General features: G+C 41.4%; 1 protein-coding gene across 7 annotated transcripts in view; it reads right to left on the bottom strand.

Annotated features, from left to right (window-relative positions):
• The window catches only part of DAAM2 (dishevelled associated activator of morphogenesis 2), a 197,074-nt gene that overhangs the window by 110,310 nt on the left and 60,859 nt on the right, over nt 1-25,905 (bottom strand). For 5 of the 7 annotated variants that reach the window (XM_068676592.1, XM_068676596.1, XM_068676594.1 and 2 more), the window contains 2 exons: nt 21,759-21,798; nt 10,609-10,811 (listed from right to left, as the gene is read on the bottom strand). In XM_068676592.1, the coding sequence (XP_068532693.1) occupies nt 10,609-10,811; nt 21,759-21,768 (213 nt within the window). In that variant the 5' untranslated portion in view covers nt 21,769-21,798. The remainder of the gene's footprint in view (nt 1-10,608; nt 10,812-21,758; nt 21,799-25,905) is intronic. The other 2 variants (XM_068676598.1, XM_068676597.1) reach the window with 1 other exon arrangement.

Genomic DNA, 25,905 nt, shown 5'->3' with positions numbered 1-25,905 from the left:
AGCTGTTGCTCTCTGTACAAGATGTAATGCTGAAACACAGCCACTAAAGCAATCCCAATGGTTTTCCATGACTCAGGGATCTCCCTGGACAACTTCCAAATTGGGAAACTGCAATCTGCTTTCCCCTTGTAATTTCCTTTGGAGAAGTTATTCTTCAAACCTCCACCTAGTAAACCATTGCATAACAATGTTGTGCGCACTGCTAAATTCTTTTCAAAAGTTGTTTGTTATTGGCCTGGGGAGCCTCTCCCTTTATGTGGTCAACAAATGATGGGAAACTGCAAAATAAAAAGGTGCCCTTGAGTGTTTTTAATATAAAAGTGCCTAGAATACACAGATGCTGGCTGGGGTGCTTTGGCACATAGCACTGGGTCCACATGTAAGAGAAAGGAGGGTTAGCCCAGGAAGGCTACAGAATCTCATGTCAGATTCCACTTGAAAAAAAGAGCAGGGCAATGTGTACAACAGGATGCAGTAGCAGGGATTTACTCCCGAGATCTTCAAATACAACACATTTTGCCACTGAAAGGCTCCTGTGCTTCCTGTGACCTCCATGTGCTGCATCTTTTCAGCACCTTTTCAATCTGGCCACAGTTCTGTACTAAAGCTGGTTTAAGAAGCACTACTATTCCCTGTTTCACACTCTGGAACCAAACTCATGAATGCATGATACGAGTTGTGTAAGTGGGTCCTAGGAAAAGGACCCTGAAAAAGGAAAAAAAAAATAGTAGTGTTCTTTAAATAAGTTTTCCTCCCAGCAAGCTTACAGCCTTTGCCAGTTAGAGAAGTAGCAGTACCTAACGTTCCAAGCTGTGGATAAGTGCTGTTCCCATGCCAGGTGGAAGACATCTGTCTGTACTTCCTCTGGACTAAACATGTCAAAGACAGCAGCTGCGGATGCAGCCCAGTGCGATGAGTGACAGAAAAAGCACCTTCTGATGCCTGCCCTCCATGTGCTGCTCCCATCCGGTGCCGAAGCAACAAGCAGAAGTGCAACTCGGTGTCTGCATTTAGTGACACCAACAGCTCCCCCTCAGCAGCTGCGGAGGAAGATGCCTGGAAACTTCTGACCGGAAAGCCTCGTACCCTGAAAAAGTGCCTCTCCTTCCACTCAGCCTCACCTGTGGCACCTTGCTTCCCTCACTCTGCAGTCTTGCAGGCCAGGCAAACGACAGGTGAAGATGGTCATTTCCCACCAACCCTGAAAGAGCCATGCCAGATACCTTAACAGGTAACGATAACTACCTGAACGATAAGCAGCCTTGAGCACTGTTTGAAGACAAAATCCACCTAGAGAAGGACACAGAGGCTGGCATGAAATAATTGTAAACTTCCCTCCTCCACCCCCCCAGGCTATACTATACACTATTTGCATGATTATTATATCTGATATAAACTGCTATTAGATGAGCACATACAGAAACTGATTTGAATCAAGACATTAAAAAGATAATCCTTACTGACTGTTATCTACGTCTTGATTCAATTACCTTGTTTTGCTAACAGTTTCTCCTGTACCCCAGCTACTTTACCTCAATAGGTGCAACTGCTTACCCTGCAAAACACTCACACCCAGACCTCTTTCACAGCCTTTCCTCCTCACAGGAAAACTTCATTGCCTCCCCAGCTTCAGGTGGTTACTTTTACAATTTAATTTTATTATAAATTTTATAAGGTCTTCATCATCACAGAGACCTGGCTCCCCTTTTCTTGCTCAGATCAGACTAAATGACAAATTATTCCTCCTAAGACATCTCAGAGCTGACCCTTCTTCTCTGAACTGCAGAAGAAACACACATCTCTCATTCAGCTTCCCTTCATCAACATGCAAGCTCTCCCTCCAAAACCACAGCCAGAAGATCATCTTGGCCTGGCATTTGTGCCATGCCACCTCCATCTTTGCACCCTCTCTCGCCTCTCCCTTCAGCACCACAGCTACTTCATTGGCTTTGTATTTTCCTGCAATGCTTTGGAAAACATTGTCTCTCCTTATCACAATCTCCTATCCAGTAACAATCCAGCCATCACGCTCTTTGCATAACTCAATGCTTTCCTCTGCCATTTCTCCCAGATTCATCTCCAGGTGGCTCCTTCTCACCTCAAATGATCTCTCTGACTTGATCCATTCTCCCACCCATCCTCAGCAAACCAAATCTAGAATTCAAATGTCCTCTCTAAAGGGTGTTTGTAGGACATTTAGTACAGCTTTGAACAACACAAGACACTAATAAACAGAAGTAAAGAAAGAAAAGAAACTGAAGAAGGGCAAGAATCCTGCTCTGAGAAGCCATGTCAAAGGTGCAGACCAGTAGGATGTCTCTGTCCTGCTGCTGGCTCTATTTCCACTAGAGATGGCAGAACCTGTTACTTTAAGTCAGCAGATGTCAAACTGGCAGGAATTTTATAAGACTGCCAATTCAGTTCTAGGAGGCAGTAGGAAGTTGTCTACTTTGTTTTTATCCAACTGGAGCTGAAAGTCCATGGAACTTGAAATAAATTAATTTCATCCTTCCAGTTAGCACATACGACTCTTACTATTATAATCTCAATGTTTTATCACTTCAGCAGCCTTCAGACTCAGTCCAGGAAGTTCCTGGCTCATCATTACAGACATAATGAGACATCAAACCTTACATGTACTAATGATGCCTTAACAACAGAAAGGCCACAGTACAATTTTAAATTATTATTATTTTTTATTTTTATATAACACTGCCTATCACTAAATGCACTTGCAGCTGTACTGAAACATGGCAGTGTTCTCCAGTCAGCTGGTAAGGTATTAGAAACACTTGGGCAGATGTCTGAACAGCAAACACATCCATCCTACCAATGGCTTAGGGGGATATCATGACAGTTTCCAAATGTTCAGTAGAGGGAAGACACAAGATAGACTTCGAAAGCACATTGATTCTCTAGTGCCAGGATCTGTTCCTTCCCCTCTTTTTGCACCCCAAGCTATGGCTCTGCTGTGCTTTCAAAATTCAGTGTTGCTCCTTTCATGCTCTAGATGGACTATATGCATTTCCTCAATCAGGGAACATCATGGTTATCCCATTACAAACATGTAGCCCAGCAAGTAGGTGTTCCTCAGGTGTTTCCTGTCTACTGTAAGCAAATCATACCCAGAACATACACAAAGGGAATGTTTGAACATTCCCTTCAAACATTCCCACCATGACCACAACCTTCCCCACCTCTCAGGAAGGCAGCCAGTATGCTCTGCTTGGGATTTTCAGCTTCCAGCAGTCCCCACAGACACAGAAAACAACACACAGGCCAAATTTCAGGCAACGCAGAATGATGCAACGCTGTTACTGTCCTCAGTGGAACCGAGCTGCTTTGTATCAGCTAAGGATCTACCCATAAGTCTCGCAGTAAAGCAACAAGATCTGCAAAGCAATGTATCCCCGCACAAATGCCTTGTAACTACACAGGTACTTTGGAAACTGCCCTGGCTTCTTCACACCCAAATCCGGCATGTAAGCCTAGGTCTGTTTTTGCATTTGTTTATACAACCCTACTGATTGTCATGCACGGAGTGTGAGACATGGTTTGCTGGCTCCCATCTCATGCTCCTCTCACTGCATCTGGGTCTCACACGTCTGCAGCCCAGCAACTGCTGCTCCTCACACAGCTGGTCGGGGAGCTGGGAGCTGCCAACCAGCTGTGCCTATTGGACAGGAGCCTGGAGAGAGGAAGAGTGCGGTGCCGTGCTCAGTGCCACGAGCCTGTCTCCTACTCCACACGTAGGTGAGTGTGAAGGGCAGAGTTAACTCTGCCATGAAATCTAAAACGTAACATACCTCGTGTAGCAGGACCTGAGTAACTCCAGAAAGCTGCCTGTAGTGATACGTGTTAGAATCAGGACTTGGACACGTGTACTGCACGTGGGACATGTGTAAAGCAGGCCTGACATTATGAAAAAATTTAGTTGAAGAGCTGAAAGTAAAGAGGAAAAAAGAGATGGGAAAAGAGACAGGGATCCTGGATATGTGCAATTAAACGGTTGTTTTGTTGTTGTTTTTAAAGTACCAATCTTGGACTGAAGAACTGTGCTGGACATAAAGGAACATATGTGCATAACCAGACAGACTGTGATACTAGGGAGAGATTTTGCCTCCCAAGCCTCAGTCTCCTAATAGCTTCAGAAACCTTAAACCATCCAGTACTTCTGCCATGATTATAACAGAAGACAAGTGCATCTGAATGTATGAAAAATGTTAATCTGACAACTACAAACCAACCCAAGAGAAAGGAAAGTTTTGTGGCCTGGCCCCCATCAGCTAGGAAAGCGATCTGCTGCCTCAAATTGCTGCCCATTCTGCCTCTGGAGGCAGTGCCTTACACTCAGAGGGCAATGCTAAGCCTTCTTCCTGGATAGGAGCCTCACATCATGAAAAATCCAACTTAGTCTCATAATCTGTATTTTCTTCTAGCCTCCACTGGCACACTCTCATCAAGTGCAAGAAAACAAGAGCAATAATTTGGGGCGGGGAATCTCCCCTGGGCCAAGGCCAGCAAGTCAGAGCAGTCAGTTTGCTGAAGTCAGAGCTCATTACATGCAAATAAAAATGAAGGACCTCTGCAGATCTTGATTGCATTTGGCACTACACAACCTTCCGGACTGATTAGGTACAGTCATTCATTAAAGGAAAGCACAGAAGGGATGGGCACAGGGAATAAAGGAGCCTCATCTTACAGGAAAAATGACACAAAGGCACTTTGAAAATATGGCTGCAGAGAAAATTGCATTGATAACAACTCAAAGCCACAGGCCTGTCAGAGGTACAGTCTGAAACTGAGATTTACATGTAACACAAGCGACACAAGTTAAATCCCTGTATTAAAAAGAATCCAGGAAGAAGATAGAATGACTCAGAAGATTAATAAAGTGAAACTGAAATACTCAAACCTTGGCAACACGCCTGAATTTAAATGTGATTAAATACTGTGATCAATATACGACACGTGTTTGGGGTTTGAAGTGAGGGCCTATGGATGTATTTCTAAGCCACAAAATTTCAGTGAGAAACTATGGACTAAATAAGCTTAAGAAATGAAGGATACTTTTCTGGAAAGGTGGTGCTCCACGCTGGGCACCCAGACACAGAAGAGCCAACTCTATGTGTATTTCCCTCAGCTCCCCTGGAAGGCTGCCGGGGAACAACAGAGAACTTTGTTCTCCAGGCCTGTCAACAAGCACAGAGAAAGGCAGCTGATGTCCTCTTCTGCCTACATACATAGACTAATGTCTAAGGCAGTCTATATTCACAATAGAGGCAATTCTTTTACTTTTTACCCAATAAATACTCTTGCAGGTTGCAGAGCCAAAGAGGGGCCTCATGAACACTGCCACAGCTAGGACTTGGCAAGCTTGAGTGGGGCTGGTGATATATGGGAGTACTTATTCAATGTGGTGAAGCCTAGTTTTCGTCTGAGGTTTATGTTGTATCCATTACATTAAATGGCCTGCAAGGGAGAGCTAAGCAAGAAGGAAAGTTGCTACTTCCAAGTCAGCTGTTTGCAGTGGGAACTGCTACTACTGTTATTTCGACTTGGATCTCATCTCCCTGTGGCTCTTGATGAAAGCGTGTTATCCAGTACGTGTCGCACTGATGCCTTGCTCAGAAATTGTTTTGCTTTCTCTGATAAATTAAGTAAATGAATTCTCAGATAGTTCCATGCATTTTTGATTTTCAGTGGTCTTGTTGATCAGGACCATATACCAATTCAGTGTGTGTCTTCTCTATGACAACAAAAGCTGGGGTTTAAGGCCAGAAAACATGATCTATTCACAGAGAGAGAGGGAGGGAGGGAGGGAGGGAGGAAGGCAGAGAAGAATGTGCGCTGCCTCACCCAAGTAGCAACTTACCTCTTTTGGCAATTAAAGAATGCCAGGGCCCTATATGGAACTGCCATTTAAATCAACAAGAAGAAACAAAGGCAGACCAAGGCAAATGCTGGGTAATTCTGGTAATTCTGAAGTTTTTAAAAACAGAGTTCAAAAGTATTTATGCTACTTATTACCTGTAACTAATGTAACTTAGTGGGCACTGTTAGCAGCATAAGGTCTGAAGTTTAGTTCTGGCAAAGCTGGGGAGGTTTGTAAATAGTAAAGTAGGTAAAGAGCTTTTGTGAATCTATAAAGTCAACACAACCTCTTACTTAGGGGCTCTGGAGGGGGGAAAGAAAAACAAAAAAAACACAACGATCCATGTTTAAATGCAATGTAAGACAAATGAACCATGATAGGAGAATCCAGTCAATGTCCTACCTGAGCTAAATACCAAAATGCTCCAATGACTGAGGAGATAAAGGCAAATATTTCTCAAATCTTAGTTTAACAATCTAGTATGGTACAAGTAACTCAGATAAGGATATTATCATTCAAATTTGCAGACTGTACTAATGTGATCAACTTTGAAAATGGTAGCTTAAAATGACAACTCCACTTCTTCCTCAAAGACCTTCCCTCCTAAAATAGACCATGTTGAATTCCACCTTCTCAAACACCATGACCACCTCAACAGAGACACTAACAACAGAAAAAGAGAAAAACATCAAAAGCACAAACACTGCTCTTTCCTCTGTGCTAACATTCTTTATATTTTCCTTCTTTCCCTGAATTTCCAGCATCTATATTACCCTTAGTACGATCTGAGTTCACATTGGGGATCCAGTTGCAGCTGTAAGAGAGATATAGATGGCAACATCTTTACTGTCAAGCAACCCACTATCTTAACAAACAAGAGGAGTCCAGGACTTTTAATACTGAACAAAAGGAATCAGAATCCACTGTGGCAAGAACACACTACTGCTAACAAATTTGAACAAGGAGTCAGAGAAGCATTTTCAGGAAAAAATTGATTTTCCCTTGCCTTGCAATAGTTCTTCCAGATTATTCTGCAGTTCCTGTTCAGTCAATAAATCTGTGCAAGGAAAAACACATGTGCTTAGCACAGCCATTTTTGCCAGCAGGCACAAAACCAGCTTGGCACTTGCTGAATAGACCACCAACTGCAGCAGCACTTTACTACATGGTACTACACACAGTGCCAGCTGAGAAGAGACTGAAGGAAAAAGAAGTGATGCTGGCTAGAAACAACCTTGACAGTCAGGTAGGGCCATTTTTAAAATTTATGAGGTACAGGGCCACTCCACATACCCTTCCTACTGTATAGAGCTTCTCTTCCTCGCCTGTTCATTGAAGAAGAGATGCTAAAGCCAGCTGTTTTCCCCTCTTTCAGTTGGAAGCATGAAAGTGGCCCTTTGAGGGGCAGAGTTTGTGGTTACATGTAATTGTTTGCTTTGTTTCTTGTGCATTTAGACATGTGCAGCAGCACAAATGCTTGAGATCCATCCTAGAACTGTTCTTCTGGTTGAGCAGCATCGAGAGCAGACATTTCAGCTGAGATCAGCATCAGCTTGTCATTTGACAAGCACTGCCATGAAAGAGTCTAGTTAGGGCAGCTGTCATTCCTCGGCTGGTTGATCTGGGTGCACCCCCAAAACAGAGCAGCCCACACATGTAAACCTGCCTCAGCTCGGATTCCTCACCAGCAGGTTTACAAGCTCTGGAGGTGTTTGTGATCCTAACCCAAATAAAGGATCCCAACACATTCCTAGTTCCTCAATCTCCTCCTCTTGCACAATGTACGTCTCCAACTGCATTTTTATGATACCAATTGAAAGACCACAAGACAAGAGAAGTACCTCAAAGTGCCCATTTTCCTCAAAAAGGGGGTGGAAATGTACTGAATATTTACTGGACTGGAAAACCCATCACAGGGGAGGCTTTTCCAGAACAGCTAGGCTTAGCTCTTCTTGTCATTAACTCTTGTATAGGACAATGCCCCAGATTTTAACTGCAACAAGGGGAAAATAGGGCTTTTAAAAATTCATTCAAGCACACCAATATGTTTCATTATACCCTTTGTAGAGCAGATGGCAAGATGAGGATTTAACCTCTGGGCCTGCTTCAGGAAGCAAACGCAAATGCTTTTCTCACTACAGATCTCAGATGATGTTGGTGTCATCATTTCACTTGGGGATTTGGGTCAAAAGGCTTTACACTCAAATCTGTCTTTTATATAGTACAAGTGCACCCACACTAGACCCTAATGGATAAGCAGTGGGGAGGCTGGTATGCAGCAAAGAGCCCTCTCAGGCACTTCCAGGTCGCTGACTTACACTGGCACATTTACAGACTGAATCTTTCTAATCCAATTAAAATCTCATCTGAGCTGTCAATACAAATGTAGCCTGTTTTATTTTAGTGTCTCGTGGAACATGCATTAATCTGAACCTGTGGACAAACAAGCCCTTCTGGGCAAATTCTGCATTCTGCTAGCCCAGTTTCTCTCCGAGGTTCTCCCACTCATAAAGCTCTTGCTGATCTCACATCATCTGCCTGCACAGGAACTCCTATGGACACACACAGTCATCCTACCTGAATGCTTTATGAAAATGTGATATAATTCATTAACCTGAAAAGTAGCACTTTCCTCTCCTAGCTCACTTCTCATGCAATGATGGGTAGGGTACTATCATTAAATACAAGAACACAAATTTCATCCATTTTTATTTCAATGGCTTCATTTGTTTGAAATATATATGCCAGTTAGAGGCTGTCAGCACACTTGAGAAGTTATAGCATAGACTAACTCACAAACTCCTGGGCCAAAATTTTTTGCAACTCATCATGTATACTTGTCATTACATTTTGCACCGAAAACATTATAAATCTTACCATTTAATAGACTTCCACAGGACAGCTGCAAATTATTTTGCCACAAGCACATAGAAGAGAAATATTTGCCATAAAGCAAAAAGCTAAAAGCACCCTAAATACCACCACAAACTCAAACCCCTCATAGAACCTGATACCCTTCTCAGTAAGCAAAAGCCCAGCAGCAAATACAAACAGGTCTTTCACTAGGACCTGAAGGTGACAAGTTCAAGTTAGGGCAAGCCAAGATGAGGAGCAAAGCACCTCTACTGGTGACATCTTCAGGAAAGCTAGACTGAGTGATTCAATGGTATTGGATAGGGATGAACTTTCATACAGGTGTTAAAGCCTTGCATGTGAAAACCAATTCTTAAGCAGCATCAGAAATAAATAGCAGAGCAGATTACAGATTACGCTCTTACTCAGGACAGATACCACACCACACAGTTCTCCAGTCAGTCAGCTGCATTTTCCAAGAGGAATTCAAGTAGCCTCACAGAGAAAACAAACTGACTTAAATAAAGACCCATACTTTGTGAACCACGCTCATAAGAAGAGATTCTCCATCAGCTGGTTAGTCTGAAGCAAGGAGATGCCTTCTTCTGTTCATGCCCTATTCGTACTGAAACAACTGCAAGTCTTACCATCTCCTTCCCACACCCTGCCACCGAACACTGCTAAACATTTTCATAGCTTCTAGGGATGACAGAAAGAGATCGCAGAGAAGAAATTCATACTAATTTACTATGTATGCAGAAAGCAGCTTTAACCAAGGAAACGCTTCGAGCTCAAATTACTAGAGGGTGGGAGAGTATTCTGGCAAAGGCCTTTCTATGGCTGCAGCCTGGGCATCAGTTTTTTCTGCATTCTTCCCTGGGCATCTGATTTTCACCAGCATCTGAAATAGTAGCCTAGGCTAGGTAGGCAGATCATCGTTCTGACAAACTATAGCTGTCCATTTCTTTGATCTGACATACTATAGTTGTCCATATGTTCACCTCCACCTGCATACCCAAATTATCATAGAATCATAGAATATCCTGAGTTGGAAGGGACCCTTAAGGATCATCAAGTCCAACTCTTGACACCGCACAGGTCTACCCAAAAGTTCAGACCTTATATAGCCATTTTTATTGCTACAGCACTTTGAAGCCACGCTCATACAAAAAAAAAAAAAAAAAATATTGGGGTAATGTTATGTAAGTGTAATATTGAAAGATTTTTGGCAAACTCCTCCATTCTGAGATCCAATATGCTCTGTGCTATTACTCTCTCAGTAGCAGAACTCAGGCATAGATTACAGGTACCTCACATTACATAACTCCCAAGCTCAGAGTGATGATGAGACAGCTATCAACTGCATCAAATGGTCATCACCTTTCTGATGGAGGTCCCAAAACAGCACCTACGACCTCTGCAGTGGTTCGCACAAATGCTGAACAAGAGGAAAAGACAGCAAGGCTCTTTGATGCCAGGCATGAACAGCAACTGACTGCTACTGGTAATCTACAACAGCATTTACCATAGAAGCAAACTACAAAGTTCATCTGAAATACTTGCTTATTTTCATGTTTACATCTGCTGCTGCAATAGCAACAGCATGGATCAAAGGCAACCGGATGATGAAACACAATGAGCATGGTCACCTGATTGTTATGCCTCATCAGCAGTATGTTGCCCATCAATAAACCAGTACAGTCCTTATTGACTGTCAGGGATCTGTTCTCTAGAGAACTTACACGGTTTCTTCTAATAGACTCAATCCTACACCTGAAGAAGTCCTGTCAGAATAAATCACCATATTTAAGCATTTTGTTTTACTTTTTATATAATTCATCCACCCTCTAAAATATAACAATCTGCCAGCAGAAACTTACCACAAGTTCAGAGAACCTGGCATTGAGCTCCTCTGCAGGTGGTATTGGGACAGAAAACTCAAGGAACTGGAGGGGGTTGTTGTCCTTGAGGTTGATTTCAGGGAGGTCACTACCTCCAAAACAACAAAGAAACCCCAACGCATGACGATTCCTCTTCCGTGGGGCCATGATCATTGTGTATGATGCTATCTTCTGATCATGTTCTGCAAGGAAAAAAAGAGGAGAAAAAAAGATGAGTGAGACTCCACCGGATCTGTACAGCTCTCTGCAATTACAATGGTCATCATTGGTGTAACAGCTTGGATAGAATGATTTGAGATACAGAAGACCAAAATAAACATTCAAGCTAGACAAGGTAGTTAGCTTTAATATAGAATTACAGAATCACAGAATCACTTAAGTTAGAAAAGACCTCTAGAATCATCAAGTCCAACCATTAACATGTTCTTGAATGGCAATGTAGAATCGCTTCTCCCAACGTTTCTCAAAAGGTTTTACTAACTCAGTGATCTTCCAACAAACATATTTATCAGTAAAGGTCACCAGCCAAGGTTGAATGCTATCATTGGATACCAGTTTTGGACTTTTGCTCACTGCTACAGTAAAGGAACTAAAGTATATACTGGAGTATTTACCCAGAAGGAATGGGAGAATCCTCCAAAGACGTGCCATTTGATCAAAATAAAACAACAACAACAAAGTATCAACAATGAAACGATAAAACAGAAGTCATTTTTTCACCACTCTGGACGCACACTGACAAACATTCATTTATCCCTTTATGGCCAGGATTATTGCAGTAGGACCATTTTGTCTATCATGTTTTCAAACACATGTAACCAGTTTGGGCTGCTTTATGTATCCAGGGGAGAAATTGCACAGTGCTAATGCACGCTTTCAGATTTACATTTGAGCTGCCAGATCCAATCTTGACAGGACCCAGGCTTGAGGGGCTTTGGTATCAAGGAGCGTAAAGGGAGGCAAAAGGAGGCCTGAAGCTGGATTTGGAAAGTGACTGATTTCACCACACAACACCGTTTGTGAACAGCCCATCCAAACAGGAAGCCTCCTGCCAGCAGTTTGAAAGGAGGGATCTGTGCAGTCCACAGAGAGCCGCATATTTTGCCCTTTTAAGGGACTTGTTGTTTGACAGCTCAGGGGCTTATTTGTGTTATATTTTTTAAGGACTTCACTTTTTCACTTAATCTGCAGAATAAGCCTTATCCTTAGAGAGTAAATAATTAAAGCCTGTTGCAAAGCCTGGCTCCCTGGGCACAAGGCGGAGGAGCAGCGAGGGAGGTGGCAGGTGAACGGAGCCGCGGGATGCTGGATGCTGTAACTGCAGCAACACAGCTGAGCTTTGTCATCGGAGCAGCTGCTGCCCTAACCTGCCCTACAATGCTTTGGCCTGTTTGCTTGCCAGAACAAGGCTGCTTTGAGCTCTCAGAGAGACTAAGTGGCTGTGCTAGGAAAAGCACCTTTAGGTCAGCAGTTGCATCGTGGGACTTAACATACTGCATTCAGCCAGAAGCTCTACAGGGAAACTTTGTGTAGAAATCTGAGCACACTTGCTTAAGAATAAAAAAAGAAAACAAACAAGCAAACAAAAAAATAACCCCAAACCCCCAGCCTCGATGCACTATGTGCTTGGCAAGAACCAGAAGGCTTCTTTGTGCTGGAACTAACTTACCTAGCACCTCCTTTTACACACTGGGGGACACCAACTCTCATGCAGACTGAGCTGGTATCAGGCCCTTTGCATGCCTGTTTTCCTTTGCTCTCCATGCCAGGTTTGCGATGGCTGCTACGTCTCAGCAGGACCCAAGAGAGCAGCGTGATGCCAGCTTCACCAGTACATTGATAAAATCATTGGATTCTCACTAAGAGAGGCCAAAGGCCAGCTTAACCCTGGAACCTGGCCTCTGACACTGATCTTACAAAAAGCAAAATGTCCTCAGTTCCAGCACAACAATGTACGCAACTTAATTTCCTCTCAGTGGGGTAGATTAAAAGGCTGAGTTCTTAGAAGATTTCACAAGAGAACTTCAGAAGAAGTTGATCTTGTTCACTGCAGATCTTCTCCTCAGGGACTTCTCTGAGTGCAATGTCCTTTATGGTAGCCTGGCCATGGATAAGGCCAGAACCCATTATTTTGACATACCATTAGTTTGGAAGGAACTCATACCAATGAGTCAAGCCTGATTTACATCCAGTATAACTACATTTCCATCAATTTTGTTGCAACTAAATTCTGATCTACTGTTGAGATACTTCCTCACCAACCACCAAAGGACCAGAATTCTCTGGGTGCATGGAGTGAATCCTCCTTGTAAAAACTGGCTTAGACACTGAAACAATAGCACCACAATATCTTCCTTTATGAGCTCAGGTCAAGATTTTGGTAAGCACCGCTCCAAAAGAGGCACTTTACCAGTAAATAAGTACTACAGAGAAGGCCATGAAGGTCAGCATTTTCTGTGGGTTAAGTACTGCCCTGGTCAGGGTACCACAGGATGCCTTGAACTGACATTTTATCATTCAGCTTTCATTTTAAGCAGGCTCACCAGAGATGAGCAGTCATTCTGTAGGCCTTCTTCATCCATAATACTGAAAAATACACGGGCTTGTTCCTGCAATGCTTTAATGAAATTGGCACCTGTTCCTTAGGATCCATACTTAAGACACTCAACAAAGCTATTCAACTTTGATTAGTTTGCAAAAGTAGGCAGAGCTCACACAAGGAGAAGCCTTGTAGTACATCGTTTTCACAGAACATTCCATTGCACAGCCTGTACTCTGGCATTTTCCGGGTCCATCTCTAAGAGACATGCAGGAAATTAATACTGACATGGAAGGGTTACATGGCCCTTCTGTATTGCTACAACACTGTAATTGTAGAGAGGTGACGTGTCTAGATGGATTTAAAATAAAAAATAAGAGAGAGAGAGAGAGAAAGAGAGAGAGAGAACTGCTAGAAAGGAATCCAACATAGGTTCATGAATCACTGATTGAATAAATTAATATATATTTCTAGCTGGGAGCACTGTCTTTCTAAAGATTAAGGCTGCCAACCACAGGATTCAGAGAAGCATTTACTTAAGTAACTGGTTATGCTATTCAATATTAATAAATGTTTATTATATTTACTATTTATTCTCTTTAAGAATGAATTACTTCTCCTTGTTTTTTGTTTGTGAGTATAGTTTTGAACAAAATAAACATTTTCCGATACCCTCTAAATCATTATTTTTTTCTTCTTTTCTTTCTCTTTGTCTTTTCAAGAAACAAATCTGGGGGAAAAAAAAAGGTGTTTCCAAGGAAAAAAGGGAAAAAGAAGGATGAAGCAAAAATCTTTAATTTTTCAGAGTGGCAACCAATAACAAAGATCTCATAAAAATTCTTTTAGAAGCTCACAAAAGTAACAAGTTTTATATTTTTATCTTCCTAAAGAAAGATCTCTTGCCTTTCAACTTCTTACAAGCAAAGCAACTGTAGAAATGAAACAAACGTGAAATTATCCATTTCTAAACACCTCCCGTGAGAATCAATGGGAAATCTCTCTCTGGAGGGAATCCCACTATTCAACATAACTCCCTTCCCGAGCTCTTCTTGGTTGCATTATCTTGCCCTTTTGCACAACCCGAAGAACTTGCTGTCATTTCAACAGCTAACCGCACATCCTCGCCTCATAGCGAGCCCCCTCGTGCTTCCCAGCCCCATCTGTGGTTCGGCTCAGGTCAGGAGTCACAGTCTGGAACTTTGCCCAAGGTCTAATTATAACAATGTCCTCTTCCCCTAACAGAGCGTACGTGTTCATTTCTAAACCATTTGGCCCAGTGACCAAACATAATTAAGCTAATGCTTTTTTTTTTTTTTTTTTTTTTTTTTAAGTCTTATCAGAAGTTTTAGCCACATGGGATGGGATCCCTGCTGACTGCACACAAGGCTCTTTCAATTGCAGACTCCTAATTGTTTCTCCAGTCTCACTCATTTCTTCATTCTCTCTCAGAAATTACATTTTTCATGCAAAAATATCCTAACTGAGCAGTGTTCCACAAAGAGCAAGACACCTGAAAATGGTGTGTCAGCAGCAATGCTGTATAGAAAGCTGAACGTTATAGTTTTTACCTCATCACTGCCCTCTCCTTCACCATAGTGAACAGCCAGGGCATAACCAAAACAGAGAAACTGACTTTCATACCCACCATCTTTTGGAAAACAGAAGGAAGAGTGAGAACTCTGTGGGTTGACTAAACACACACACAGCTTGAAAAAACAGTTTGCAACATAAGGAAGCATTAATAGAAACCACTGATGCACCATCTTCCAGAGCTGAATCCCTACTATCCTCACCAGATGCAAAATGTCAGTGGGTGCAGCCTAGGCTCTCATCTGCGAAGGAAGAATGGGACAGCATGATGCAGAATCACTATCTCCACTAGTTTATTCTAACAGGTGAGGAAACAAAGTGAGCCATTTCCATTTCCCTGGTAGATCTCTATTTCTACAGCAGAATGGAATGTATAAATTTGATGCAATGCTGCAGAAGTAACAAGAAACCTGAATCTGGACTGACTTGGAGCAGAAACTAATACCACCACCCCAAATCCAAGTTACATTTCTACATTATTCAACTATTTAATAAACCATCAGAACTTCGTGGTATTATAATAGCTACCTTCATCTTCACTTACTGGATTGTGAAATGAAGAAAACAAGCACCATGCTGAAAATCATCAAAATGTACATACAGTTTGGTAAAGCTAAACAGTCCCGTTCTCCTAATCCTATACTCAGTTCCTTGGACTACATTGCTTCTCCGGTACACAGATGGCATTGGGCTTCATGGCACATTCTAATTACCATGCACATGTTCCACACATGTCACGTGTAACATGACAGATGTCGTGTGTAATATGAGGCATTTGCAGCATGGGGGGTGATGAAGGGAGAGTGTGTGCAAGCAATCCATTTGTTCCATCTGCAGTTAACTCAGCTCCTTGGATTTGGTTTTGCCAGCACAGTTAGGAGTCCTGGCCTCTAGGGCACAAAACAGCAGCAAAATAACCAACTACTTAAAACCCACTAAGTTGAAGTCTTTCTTTCAGGAAGGAGGGCAGTCCTTCCTGAGGAGCACACCTGCCTACTGTGTCGAACAGGAAAGCACCAGACCTGAGCAAACAGATCAATTGATCACAGGAAGGAAATTTTTAATTCTTTATTGATGGATGGATGACTAATGGCTACTAATGTTAGTCTGTTAATGCCCACAAATCCAATAGTGTTTTTACCTTTCACCTGACACCAGCTGACCAACACAAAAAAGCTACCAAGAACCCTCTTTCTCTTTTCAAAGACTAATTTGTACCTCTTTCAGTGTGTTCATTTGGGAATTGCCAAGAAACAAAACAAAACAAGCAAACAAAATACCACAGAAATACCTGCACATTCTTCATGTCCTTCCCAATCCACTGATTTACCTTTATAGAAAACCAATTTCAAAAGAACAGTGAAATCAAGATTCAAAACCCAAAGCAAAGAAAGCAATGAAGTAGTTAGTCAACATCATAAATCCTCCTAGTGTTTATTCGTTATGTCTTTACACATTTTTCCACCTTTTAACCAAGTACAGATCAGTAATTCGCTACATCTGAGGTAACTGACCAACCCATTCCTTCTCTTACCTGCCAAGAAGTTACTTTATTTTCACAATTTTACTAATTTATTATAACTCTGACTCCACCCAATTTGAAGGGTCAAAACTAATCTGTCCTCTTAGACACCAAAACCAAAAATCCTGTATATTATTTAGATGCAAGTAAATCTGCAACATTTGTGAATGGTGATGTGACCATTGCAGATTAAACTGCAGACAAAACAACTAAAATTAACAGCCTAAGTGTTTATCCAGTATGTATACATCCTTCATCACCACAGTGTCTAAGCGTACAGAATATTTGGCCAAGAGGGGAGGCAGAGATGTCTGACTAAACAGCAAGTTTGGAGGCCAAAATACATTTTCCTTAGTGCTTATTGTACTGGTTCCCATCCTAATTCATCAATTCTGTGCATAGGCAAGCTTGCCAACACCTCACTCTCAACAGGCCCAACCATTCTGCTATTTTTAGGTGGTGAATCCAATGGGATTGTGTACCCCCAGACACAAGGAACCTTTCTGTTTGAATACAGTATTCTAGAGCCCACCATCTTTCTTTCTTTGCCCCTACTCTGTCACTACTTCCAAGTCTTTTAGAAGTGCAGCACTACAGTTTCCATAACATCTGCAGATACTGAAGATACACTTCCTTCTAAGAAAGTCTGTACTGTTACCTACTTTTCCTAATTTTCCTTTCTCAGCAGAAACCACATTTTTTTCTGTTTGTATACATCACTAAATATTGCCTCATTGCCTTCTATGGAAAAAAAAAAAAAAAAAAAAGTGGCAAAAGAATAAAAGTGGCCAAAAAATGAGGTGGTAAAAAAAAAAATAAATAAAATAAATTCTCCATTAGCCAAGGAAGAACAGCACTATCCAGTTCTAATCTTAGTTCTCTCACTCTTTTCTACCAGTTTAGTTTTTGTTTTCTACTTTTTTCCATTCCATTCCATTCCACTCCATTCCATTCCAATATTCTTGCTTTCTTTCACGACAACTCAAACGGCTTCTAGTACCCACTTCATGCACTTCAAAATGCAAAAATCCTCTTTTTTTTTTAAGCAAGTATTAAAGAAAAAAAATAAGAGAGACAGCCACTGCATGACACATGCTGTAAAGACTGTACTATGCTCTGTGTATGTTTTATGCTTGCTGTATTATACTCTGTTGCCTTAGCCAAAGCACAGGGGTCGTAGCTTCTCCCAGGAAGGTTCTTAGTTACATACTTAACTCAAATCAGTCATCGTATAGCGCCAAGTAAATTTATATTACCCTACAAATAACAATAAAAACACTGTTTTGCAGAATGTAATCACCCAAATGGAATCTGTTCGGGACACCGCGGTTCACACCCCAGTAGTGACACAGCTGTAGGGGCAGCATGTAGCAGTGTCTACAAATCCAGTGTGAATAAATTTATGTTTTATGAAATAAAGGAATTTATGTGATGGTTTCCCCTGCCACAGCATTAACTTCACTAGATGGGTTGGTTTGTATGTCATTGTTCTTCTCCAAATCACTGTGATTGTAAGAGCCTGTGGGAAATAAACTACATAAAAGCAAACATGGGAAAAGAATCCCACAAACCCCACAGATGTCACCCCTGGATGCAATCATAGCCAAGGAGAAGACCATCCAGCAGGAAGAATTTGCAAATGTACTCTGCAATACCCAGATTTTATTCTTGAAAACAATCATGTGATAAAAATCTTGGTTTTAGGACTTCCCAGGAATATACTGTAATCTTAGGGCCATGAAATTCAGGACAGGACTGTGATCCAAGCTTCATTTATACTACCCAACTGAGCTGGCCTGAACTGCCTCTTCTGCAAGCTGTGGATCTAGACAGCATAGCTTGGGCTAGACTCTCCAACTTTCCATTCTCTCTGTTGGTGTTCAGTATGACAACGATGCAATTTCACAGAAGAAACAAGGGACCAGCGCATTGGAAGCTGGAGCAAGGTGAACCCTTTATCTGATATAATAAATTCACAGAGTGAAAATGAAATATGTCATCTGTCAAGCAGACATAAACACTGATTGCCAGAAACAGCACATGGTTCTGGCAATAAAGTTTAGTTCCTATAGTTTAGTCCTATAGTTCCAATGCAAAATACTTATTTCCTCTACAGTAAGATGAAGCGCTAGGCCTTTTACAGGTCTTACAATATCAAATGCCTTTAATGCCATCGGTCTGAAACTGGCCCTAATTAGTAATAGCTGTCAGTTCTGTCCATGTCTTATGGACAGCTTCAGACAGCTCCAGAGAAAGGATATTGACACCCCAGAGCCAAGTTTTTGGTCACCTCAAGAAAGAAGTCAAGGATAGAGTGATCTGGAGAACAAACTGTCTCACTCATCCCTCTATGTAAAAAGACCAGGAATTCTGGTAGTGTAGATTAGTACAATAACTTGGTCTAGGGACTTGACATCTCTGCAATATGTGTATTGGGAAGAGTGGGATTTAGTCACAAGGATTATCGGTTCAGAGTTTCCCAGTAGCATTATGTACCACTATCTTCAGAAGAATGAATGAACAAAATCCCATTACTAAGAGCATCCCTGTCTTGTTTGAGTCATTGTAAATTTTCCATTCTGTCATTGGCCAGCTATTTCCAGACATGATGTAACTATTTTGCCAGGGGATTTGGGAGTCAAAATGTTGCTGTTGTTGTCATCGTTATCCTGGGTGCCTGAATTTTCCAGACAAAATAAGCAGCTGAGGGCATTAGAGTGCCTCTGTTGAGAGAGAAATAATCTGTAAGAGCTGCCAGTGTGCTCCAAGAAAAACAAACAAATGGTAAAGGTCCAATTACATCTTCCCAAACTGCAGGTCATTTCCATGTAAAATGTTGTTTTCTTTTTTCAGACAATTAGCAGAAGAATGTTTCATCCCTGGTCCGATGTCATCACGGAGTACAAAAAATTGATTTCCATTCTAACATTGGGTTCAGGGCCAGTACAGGACATCAAAGCTTGACTTGACTGGAAATATGCCTTGATTATAACCACTGACAACCAGCCACAGATGTAGGTGTACAGGCATAATCTTCCCTATTGATGGGCAAATCAATTATTTGCACTGGTGATTTTTTCTTCAAGTTTTGTCATTGGAAAGAGCAACTTGGTCTTTATAGTAAATGGGTATAACTGGGGAGAAATCCAATAGAGACAACGTGAACTTTTCCTTTTTTTTTTTTTTTTTTTTGGGGGGGGGGGGGGGGGGGGGGGCGGAGGGGCGGTACAGATCTCTTTAAAACTTCCGTTTAACAATGCCATGTGGGAAAGCCACCTTCCAGATCTGCTGCTTTCCTATTTAGCGCACCTGCAAAAGTAGAGTGTATTTCTGTTTGTCACTGCAAACATGGAAATAATGGTGGTGGTTGTCAGTTCAGTTCCATATACTGAAAAGCAACTGATTGAGATGATAGCTAAAAGGTTTCTTTAGTGATCCAGTAAATGGAAAAGACAGTCAGTAGATGCAGCACAAAGGGAACAGGTCTTAAGATTTTAATGCTCTCTCCATCTTAGGGATGGTTTCTCTAGGTCAAGGCAGAGACAGGGTCAAAGTGTCGCTGATTTTATATACCTGTTTTTTAAGCTACTCAGATTCCATGGTTGTCAATTTGGCACCAACAATAGATTCACTCCAGAAAATGAAATTAAGAAAAGGTCACATACAGTATTTTATTCCAGCATTTTTATTTTTGTTCAACATTCTGACAAGGGATAATGTGGGTTCATTGCCCTGAAACCTCAACATTACGCAAGTAGGTTTGGACTCCAAGCCAGCAGCTTGGTGAAATCGTTGAACTTTTAACCTAACGTGTCTTCGTGAAGAATGGATATTTGGAAAGAGCTCTGCTCAAGGATTTGGGTTGTTTTCTGTGTGTATTTTTAAGTGGTATCCAGATAAAATATATTTTCTGGCTGCCGTAATATTTATAGGAGGAGACTGTACACCAACACTGAAAGCTGGTTTCAGAGCTGTGACCTGCTGCTTTAGGTTTCAGGGCTGGTGTTTTATGACATTAGGGTGAACAAGTCCTCATCTACATCTAAATCAAATTCCATAGAGATAATGCTTTGAATTATACAGGTAGTGATTATGAGGGTCTGAAAAAGAAACTGCTACCAAAAACCAGCCACCTTCCTTGAATAATCAGTGAGCTCTTTTTGCCAGCGGCAGCATGTTGCAAAGAGTGTGGTAAAAGGAAGGATGGAGGAGAATGGGGGAACCCCCCTAAAATACCCGATAGTGGTACATATCCATAGACAACATGGTATAGAGCATATGGTACACAAGAACGTAGTACCCATGCACACCATGCCAGTCACCACCATCTCTATTTTACTGCTTTATCCAGCTTGTGAATTGTTAGTTCTGGTCTCCCAGATTCTCATGGCAAGAAGTCACGTCCACCTCAAGGCCCTTTACTGTCCACAATTACGAAAAGTTTAAGTAGTGAAGTATAACTACGGAAGATTTCCTAGAACTGTAACTGACCAACACCCTGTTCTTCCCCAAAGAGAACTCATTTGCCTAATGACTGCAGAGAAGCTGCATACAGCGGATGTTTGGGTATTGTCTCTGGACCTCTAAGTACCTGCGGCGAGCCCATAGCCTGCCCAAAGACACAGCAAGTTCTTTCAACCTCTGAACCAAAGCTCTTGCATCTTATTGACAAAGATTTGAGTACAGTCCACAGAAAGCCAGACTGCACTATAAAATTCCTTTAACTCCCTAGCACAGCTGCACACTAGAGGAAAAAAAAAAAAAAGGAAAAAAAAAAAAAGAAAGGAAGAAGAAAAACACCCTGCTTCTAAACAGCCACTTGATCTGGGTACACAGTCCTTTGACATGATTTGAAAAGAAGATTCATTGTATACAAACGGGACAGAACTCTACCCTCTCTTAGGGAAGGAACATCATCTTAATCCCCTTAGGGCTGCAAACATTATTATTATGTGCGGTTATGCATGACTTTGCAGAACATGTACCAATATCACTGCTTGTTATCTCTAGTTCTGCACAGCACTAAATTATTTGATAGATTGCACAGGATTTGATCCAAATCATTACCTGATACATTTTGTTTTGTCTTATACTTTGGAGGCATATTTAAAAGTCACTTAAAAAAGTATTTATTACATATATTACATCTTAAATGTGTGGATAGTATACATACAACTAAAGACAGCAAACAGTAAAACATTGCCTCTTAAAACTTATTCAGGTGTTGGCTCTGCTGCCCTGACTGTGCAGGGACATTTATAAACTAAATACATATTATGCAAGATTATTTCTCACTGCAAGAAAAAAATGAAATTACTGTTTCTCCAATTTCTACTTGCTTTCGAGAAGACACAGGCAACTAGCACCAAAACCTTTCCAGTAACAAGAAGTCATATCAGCATTTGACTCTCCCCCTGCACAGAAAGCCCTCTGAACAAAGAAGCACTCCTGACTTTTCACATGGCACTTTGTACCTACCTTCCAGCATAATCAGTGGAACTGCAAGATGTCAGAAGCTCTGAAAAAAAAAAATTGAGACCAACTACATATGCAGACTGGATAGCAAATTCAAGCAGAAATAACTTATATACAACTGAAAAATCTGCATGCAGGCTGACAGGCTATCACTAAATTTTAAGTCTTGTCTAATGGACCAGCAAATACGATATGAAAAGGGCATATCTAACATTACTGAATTCCTTTGTTTGAATTTATATTTTTCCTTAGCTATGCATAATACAAGCAAAGGGTACAAATACACTACAGTGGTGCCTGGCAATGCTTAAAACAGAGGAAATTGTAGAGAGAAGGAGCTCCGTCTCTGAAAAGAAGATAAACCAGATGTGTAATGCAAACATTGAACCCACACCACTGAGACACTCTTCAGGGCGACCTCTTCCCTAGTGCTCATTCTGCGCATACCCTATCATCAGTCAAATGGAGCCTGTAAGAAGCGTGGCTACTGCCCAGGAAATGTTCTTAGTGCTGGGTTTACACTGTTATCAGCTATTAATCACAAAAAGCTCCACTGGGATAACCCCAGAACTAAACAACTCAAACTGAGCAATGCAAGTCTAGAGAGGGGCGTCGGTGTGGATAGTACTTTAAAGGAACGTTCTTTTGTTTCCAAGAAAAAAACGTTCTTTAGACAGGCAAGAGAGTCCACAAGGTCTTAGAATATCCTGTTCATGCTGAGATTTCAAACACACACAAAGATTTTCTACATTTTTAAGAGGTCATGCACGATAAGGAAACAATTCATCTCCAATGGGGCCTACTAATAGCAGCACTAACTCTTCTTAATCCCCAAAGCACATTTCATATCCATATCAATATTGCAGGATACATTTCCAGCTTTTACTGGAATGTTCCTACAGTAAGAGTTTCCCCCCCATGTGAATTGCAATAGTACAACTACATAGGCAACTGATCTCAACCATCAAATGCCAGAATGATAGCCACCAGGTCACCTGCAAGGGACAGATTTTCAGAGCAGTTAGGAAACCTCTGTGCAAAAGAGGTTGGAAAATATAATGATGCTCAAGGGAAAGAACAATAATAAGCTTTAGTACTGGGACTTGATACACCTGGAGAAGCAGTTTTGACACATTTTTTAATAGAAAGGAGCCAACCCTGACAACATCTTGGAAATGAGACGTCTCTACCCTCTAACTGACCACTCTGGACCAAAGAAAGCATTCTGAAAGCAAGAGGAGTATCTCTAACAACCCAAGTTAGAGCTTGAGTTAGTAAAGAAATGAACAGAGAATCTGCTTATCACAGGAAATGGAACAAAGGGCAAGATGAAAGTTTTTTTTTGTTTGTTTGTTTTCTGGCTAGAATGCTCCCGTAATGTGTGAGCACTACAGCTAGTCATGTACTGGTGTGGACACACACGGTGGTGTAGAGGTAAAATCAGTAATCAACCAGCCAATAGTTCAGTCAAGAAAATGTACTCATGCCTTTGTATTCAATTCGTCAAATATTTATGCTGACACCTGATATTTATGGTGACACCTGAGGAAATCTCTTATCAGGTACGAAGTGTTTTACACGCTGTAAAAGGATTGACTTAAGATCTTTGTTAGGGAATCCCAGGAAATATTTCTGTAGATAAATCTAGGAGGAAAGATAAAAGGAAATAAGAAGCATTTCACACTTCTCTACAGGAAGATACCAGAAGGGATACTCAAGATTGTGTTCACCTTATCCCTTGATAATTTCAGGGTGCATGTATTACTGGAATTAAGTTATAGAGATTCTACAAGAGCCTTTCATTCTTTAGATGAGTAAACAACATACATTTCTTATATAATTTCCATTACGAGTCTAAAACAGACTCCTATTAATGCTGATGGAAACACACAACCTCGTAAAACAAGACACCAGCTCTTCCAAACAGAACTTGGACTCAGTTCATTTCTGGCGAAATGTCCTTCAGTGGAATTGTGCCAGGTAGGCACCTGAGATTATTTTTCTTAGAAAATGAAATATTTCATTTTCTGCAAAGGCCTTCTGGAGCTGACTTTAGCAACATCAAACTAGAGCATCCAAATCATCATTTCCTGACTCCTGGGGAAAATATTCCAAGTCATATGCATATTTAGTAGGGGCTGGTATGAATGCCTATTTTTTAACTGCATTCACCCATGCAATTTCTATGATTAAAAAGGAAAAGGAAATCTGACTATGCTAGGAGCAGTGTTGACATAGAAATTTCTTTCTTTTAATAGCTGAGATTTAAAAGAAACAGATTGGAGATAAAACACCTTTTCATTTGGGCTATAAAGCTGTTCTCCTCACTCTACTTCAAGAAGTGAGCAACATAGTGAAGCTGAAATGTAAATCTAAATTTGAGGTAGTACACTGGAGCAAGAAAGCATTCATGTACATGGTTAGTGTTGCACAGACCTCTTGTCCGGCTGGATATACTCCAAAAAGGTTTAGTTTCCAACCTTAATCCTAACTCTGTTAAAGTCCCTGACCACAGAAAAAGCAATATATGCCATAGCGTATTAGGTTTATGCTTCAGCTACCCTTCCACCCTTCCCCTTAAGCCATCCTTGCCCAGGAATACTCTCTCATATTGCCTACAAAACCTCAACCAAATCGCCTCAAATCATAAAGAGAGGGAAGAGTCATCATTGCAAGTAGAAGCTGCTCTCACACTGCACAGAAAGTCAAAACTTTCCTTTCTCTCTGAACCCTGAGGGGAGCCTCTGCACCTTTACCAGCCACCATCTGGATACTCAGTGCTGTACCGCAGTTATACATCCTGGACTGCATTGCAATAACCTTCAGCCCTCTCCATCCTGTGTCCCTATCTTCACCGCCAGCAAAGACCAAGACCTAGGGGCACTTTCCTCACTGTTCTCCTTCACCCAGATATTTCCAATGTGTCACAGTGCAGCAGCAGAAAATCAGCACTCACACTGGAGAGGATACTAAAAGGGGAAAGTGACCCCAGATTCAGACTTTTTCCCATTGACTGAAGAACTTGTTGAGTTTTTCCAAAGTGTTATGAATGTGACTTAGCTGATTTTAAATGATTTTCAATTTTGTCTTTGCTTCTTACTTCAATTTACAGATTCTCTTCACCTGCTATATCCTTGAAGCTCATTAAACAAAATGGCTCTCACCTGCCTACCACTTCTCAGACAACCCCATGGAAACAAACTCGTCTGAGAATGTGCTCAACAACCACATAAGCTATTCAGTATCAGCCTATCAGCCATACATGAATAACTTTGATGCATTCACAACCCAAGGTGCTGTCAGACAGCCGGTAAATAATAAAACAGTGTCCTCCTGTTCTGCTGGTCAGTTAAGCTCCCACAAATAACTTGTGAATAAACACATTAAAAATAGATAACAAATTTGGCTGGTAGAACACGTACTTGAAGCTCAACTACTAAAATGAGAGACAAAATTGTAAGCTTCTTTCACTGCTTTGGTCGCATATCCTTTGCTTTCAGCGCAAGGTGTTTGCACACAGTAAATATTTGTAGGCTAACAAAAATAAACAAGCACCCCACCAGCAGCACCCAGATCATTTCTAAAAGGAATTACTTTGGTAAGGAGATTTAAAGATAGACAGCCTAAAAGAAAGCTTTAATATGGTCCTGATATGTATCGTTCCCTGTTCTCATTCCCACCATTAGACTGACCCAAAAGCCCATGATGTTTTGATAAACACACCAAAAGTAGCTGAGGACGTAAGTATGAAAACATGCACAGTGAGTTTATTTTATGCCACTTTGTTTAATGGCTCTCCTCCAGCATTTTGGATGCGCAACTTCACTAGGGTCACAGTGCTAAAATTTTCCTTAAACAAGTCCCACCCAAACGTTTAGGCCTCTTCTTCACCCTCTATACCACCTGCTTTCCAACAATCCTGAGAAAAACAACACTTACCCTGGGCAGAAAAGAATAATGTTGCGTATCAGTACAGAGGGATGTACAGTGATGTACAGTCCTCTCCTGGCTTGGCCTGTGCTGTGCCATGTGTTTCTCCATCAATACAGTTTTCCCAAGCAGAAGGAGGGGAAGGGATCTGTACAAAGCTGAAAGGCCAACTGCATTGGCTTACTGTGTTCAGAAGCTGTTGGGGATGAAACCTGGGAGC

The sequence above is a fragment of the Anas acuta genome, chromosome 3 (assembly GCF_963932015.1).
Source record: "Anas acuta chromosome 3, bAnaAcu1.1, whole genome shotgun sequence".
Classification (NCBI taxonomy): Eukaryota; Metazoa; Chordata; class Aves; order Anseriformes; family Anatidae; genus Anas; species Anas acuta.
Note: the sequence above shows the minus strand (reverse complement) of the source record. Positions and strands in the feature narration are given on the sequence as shown.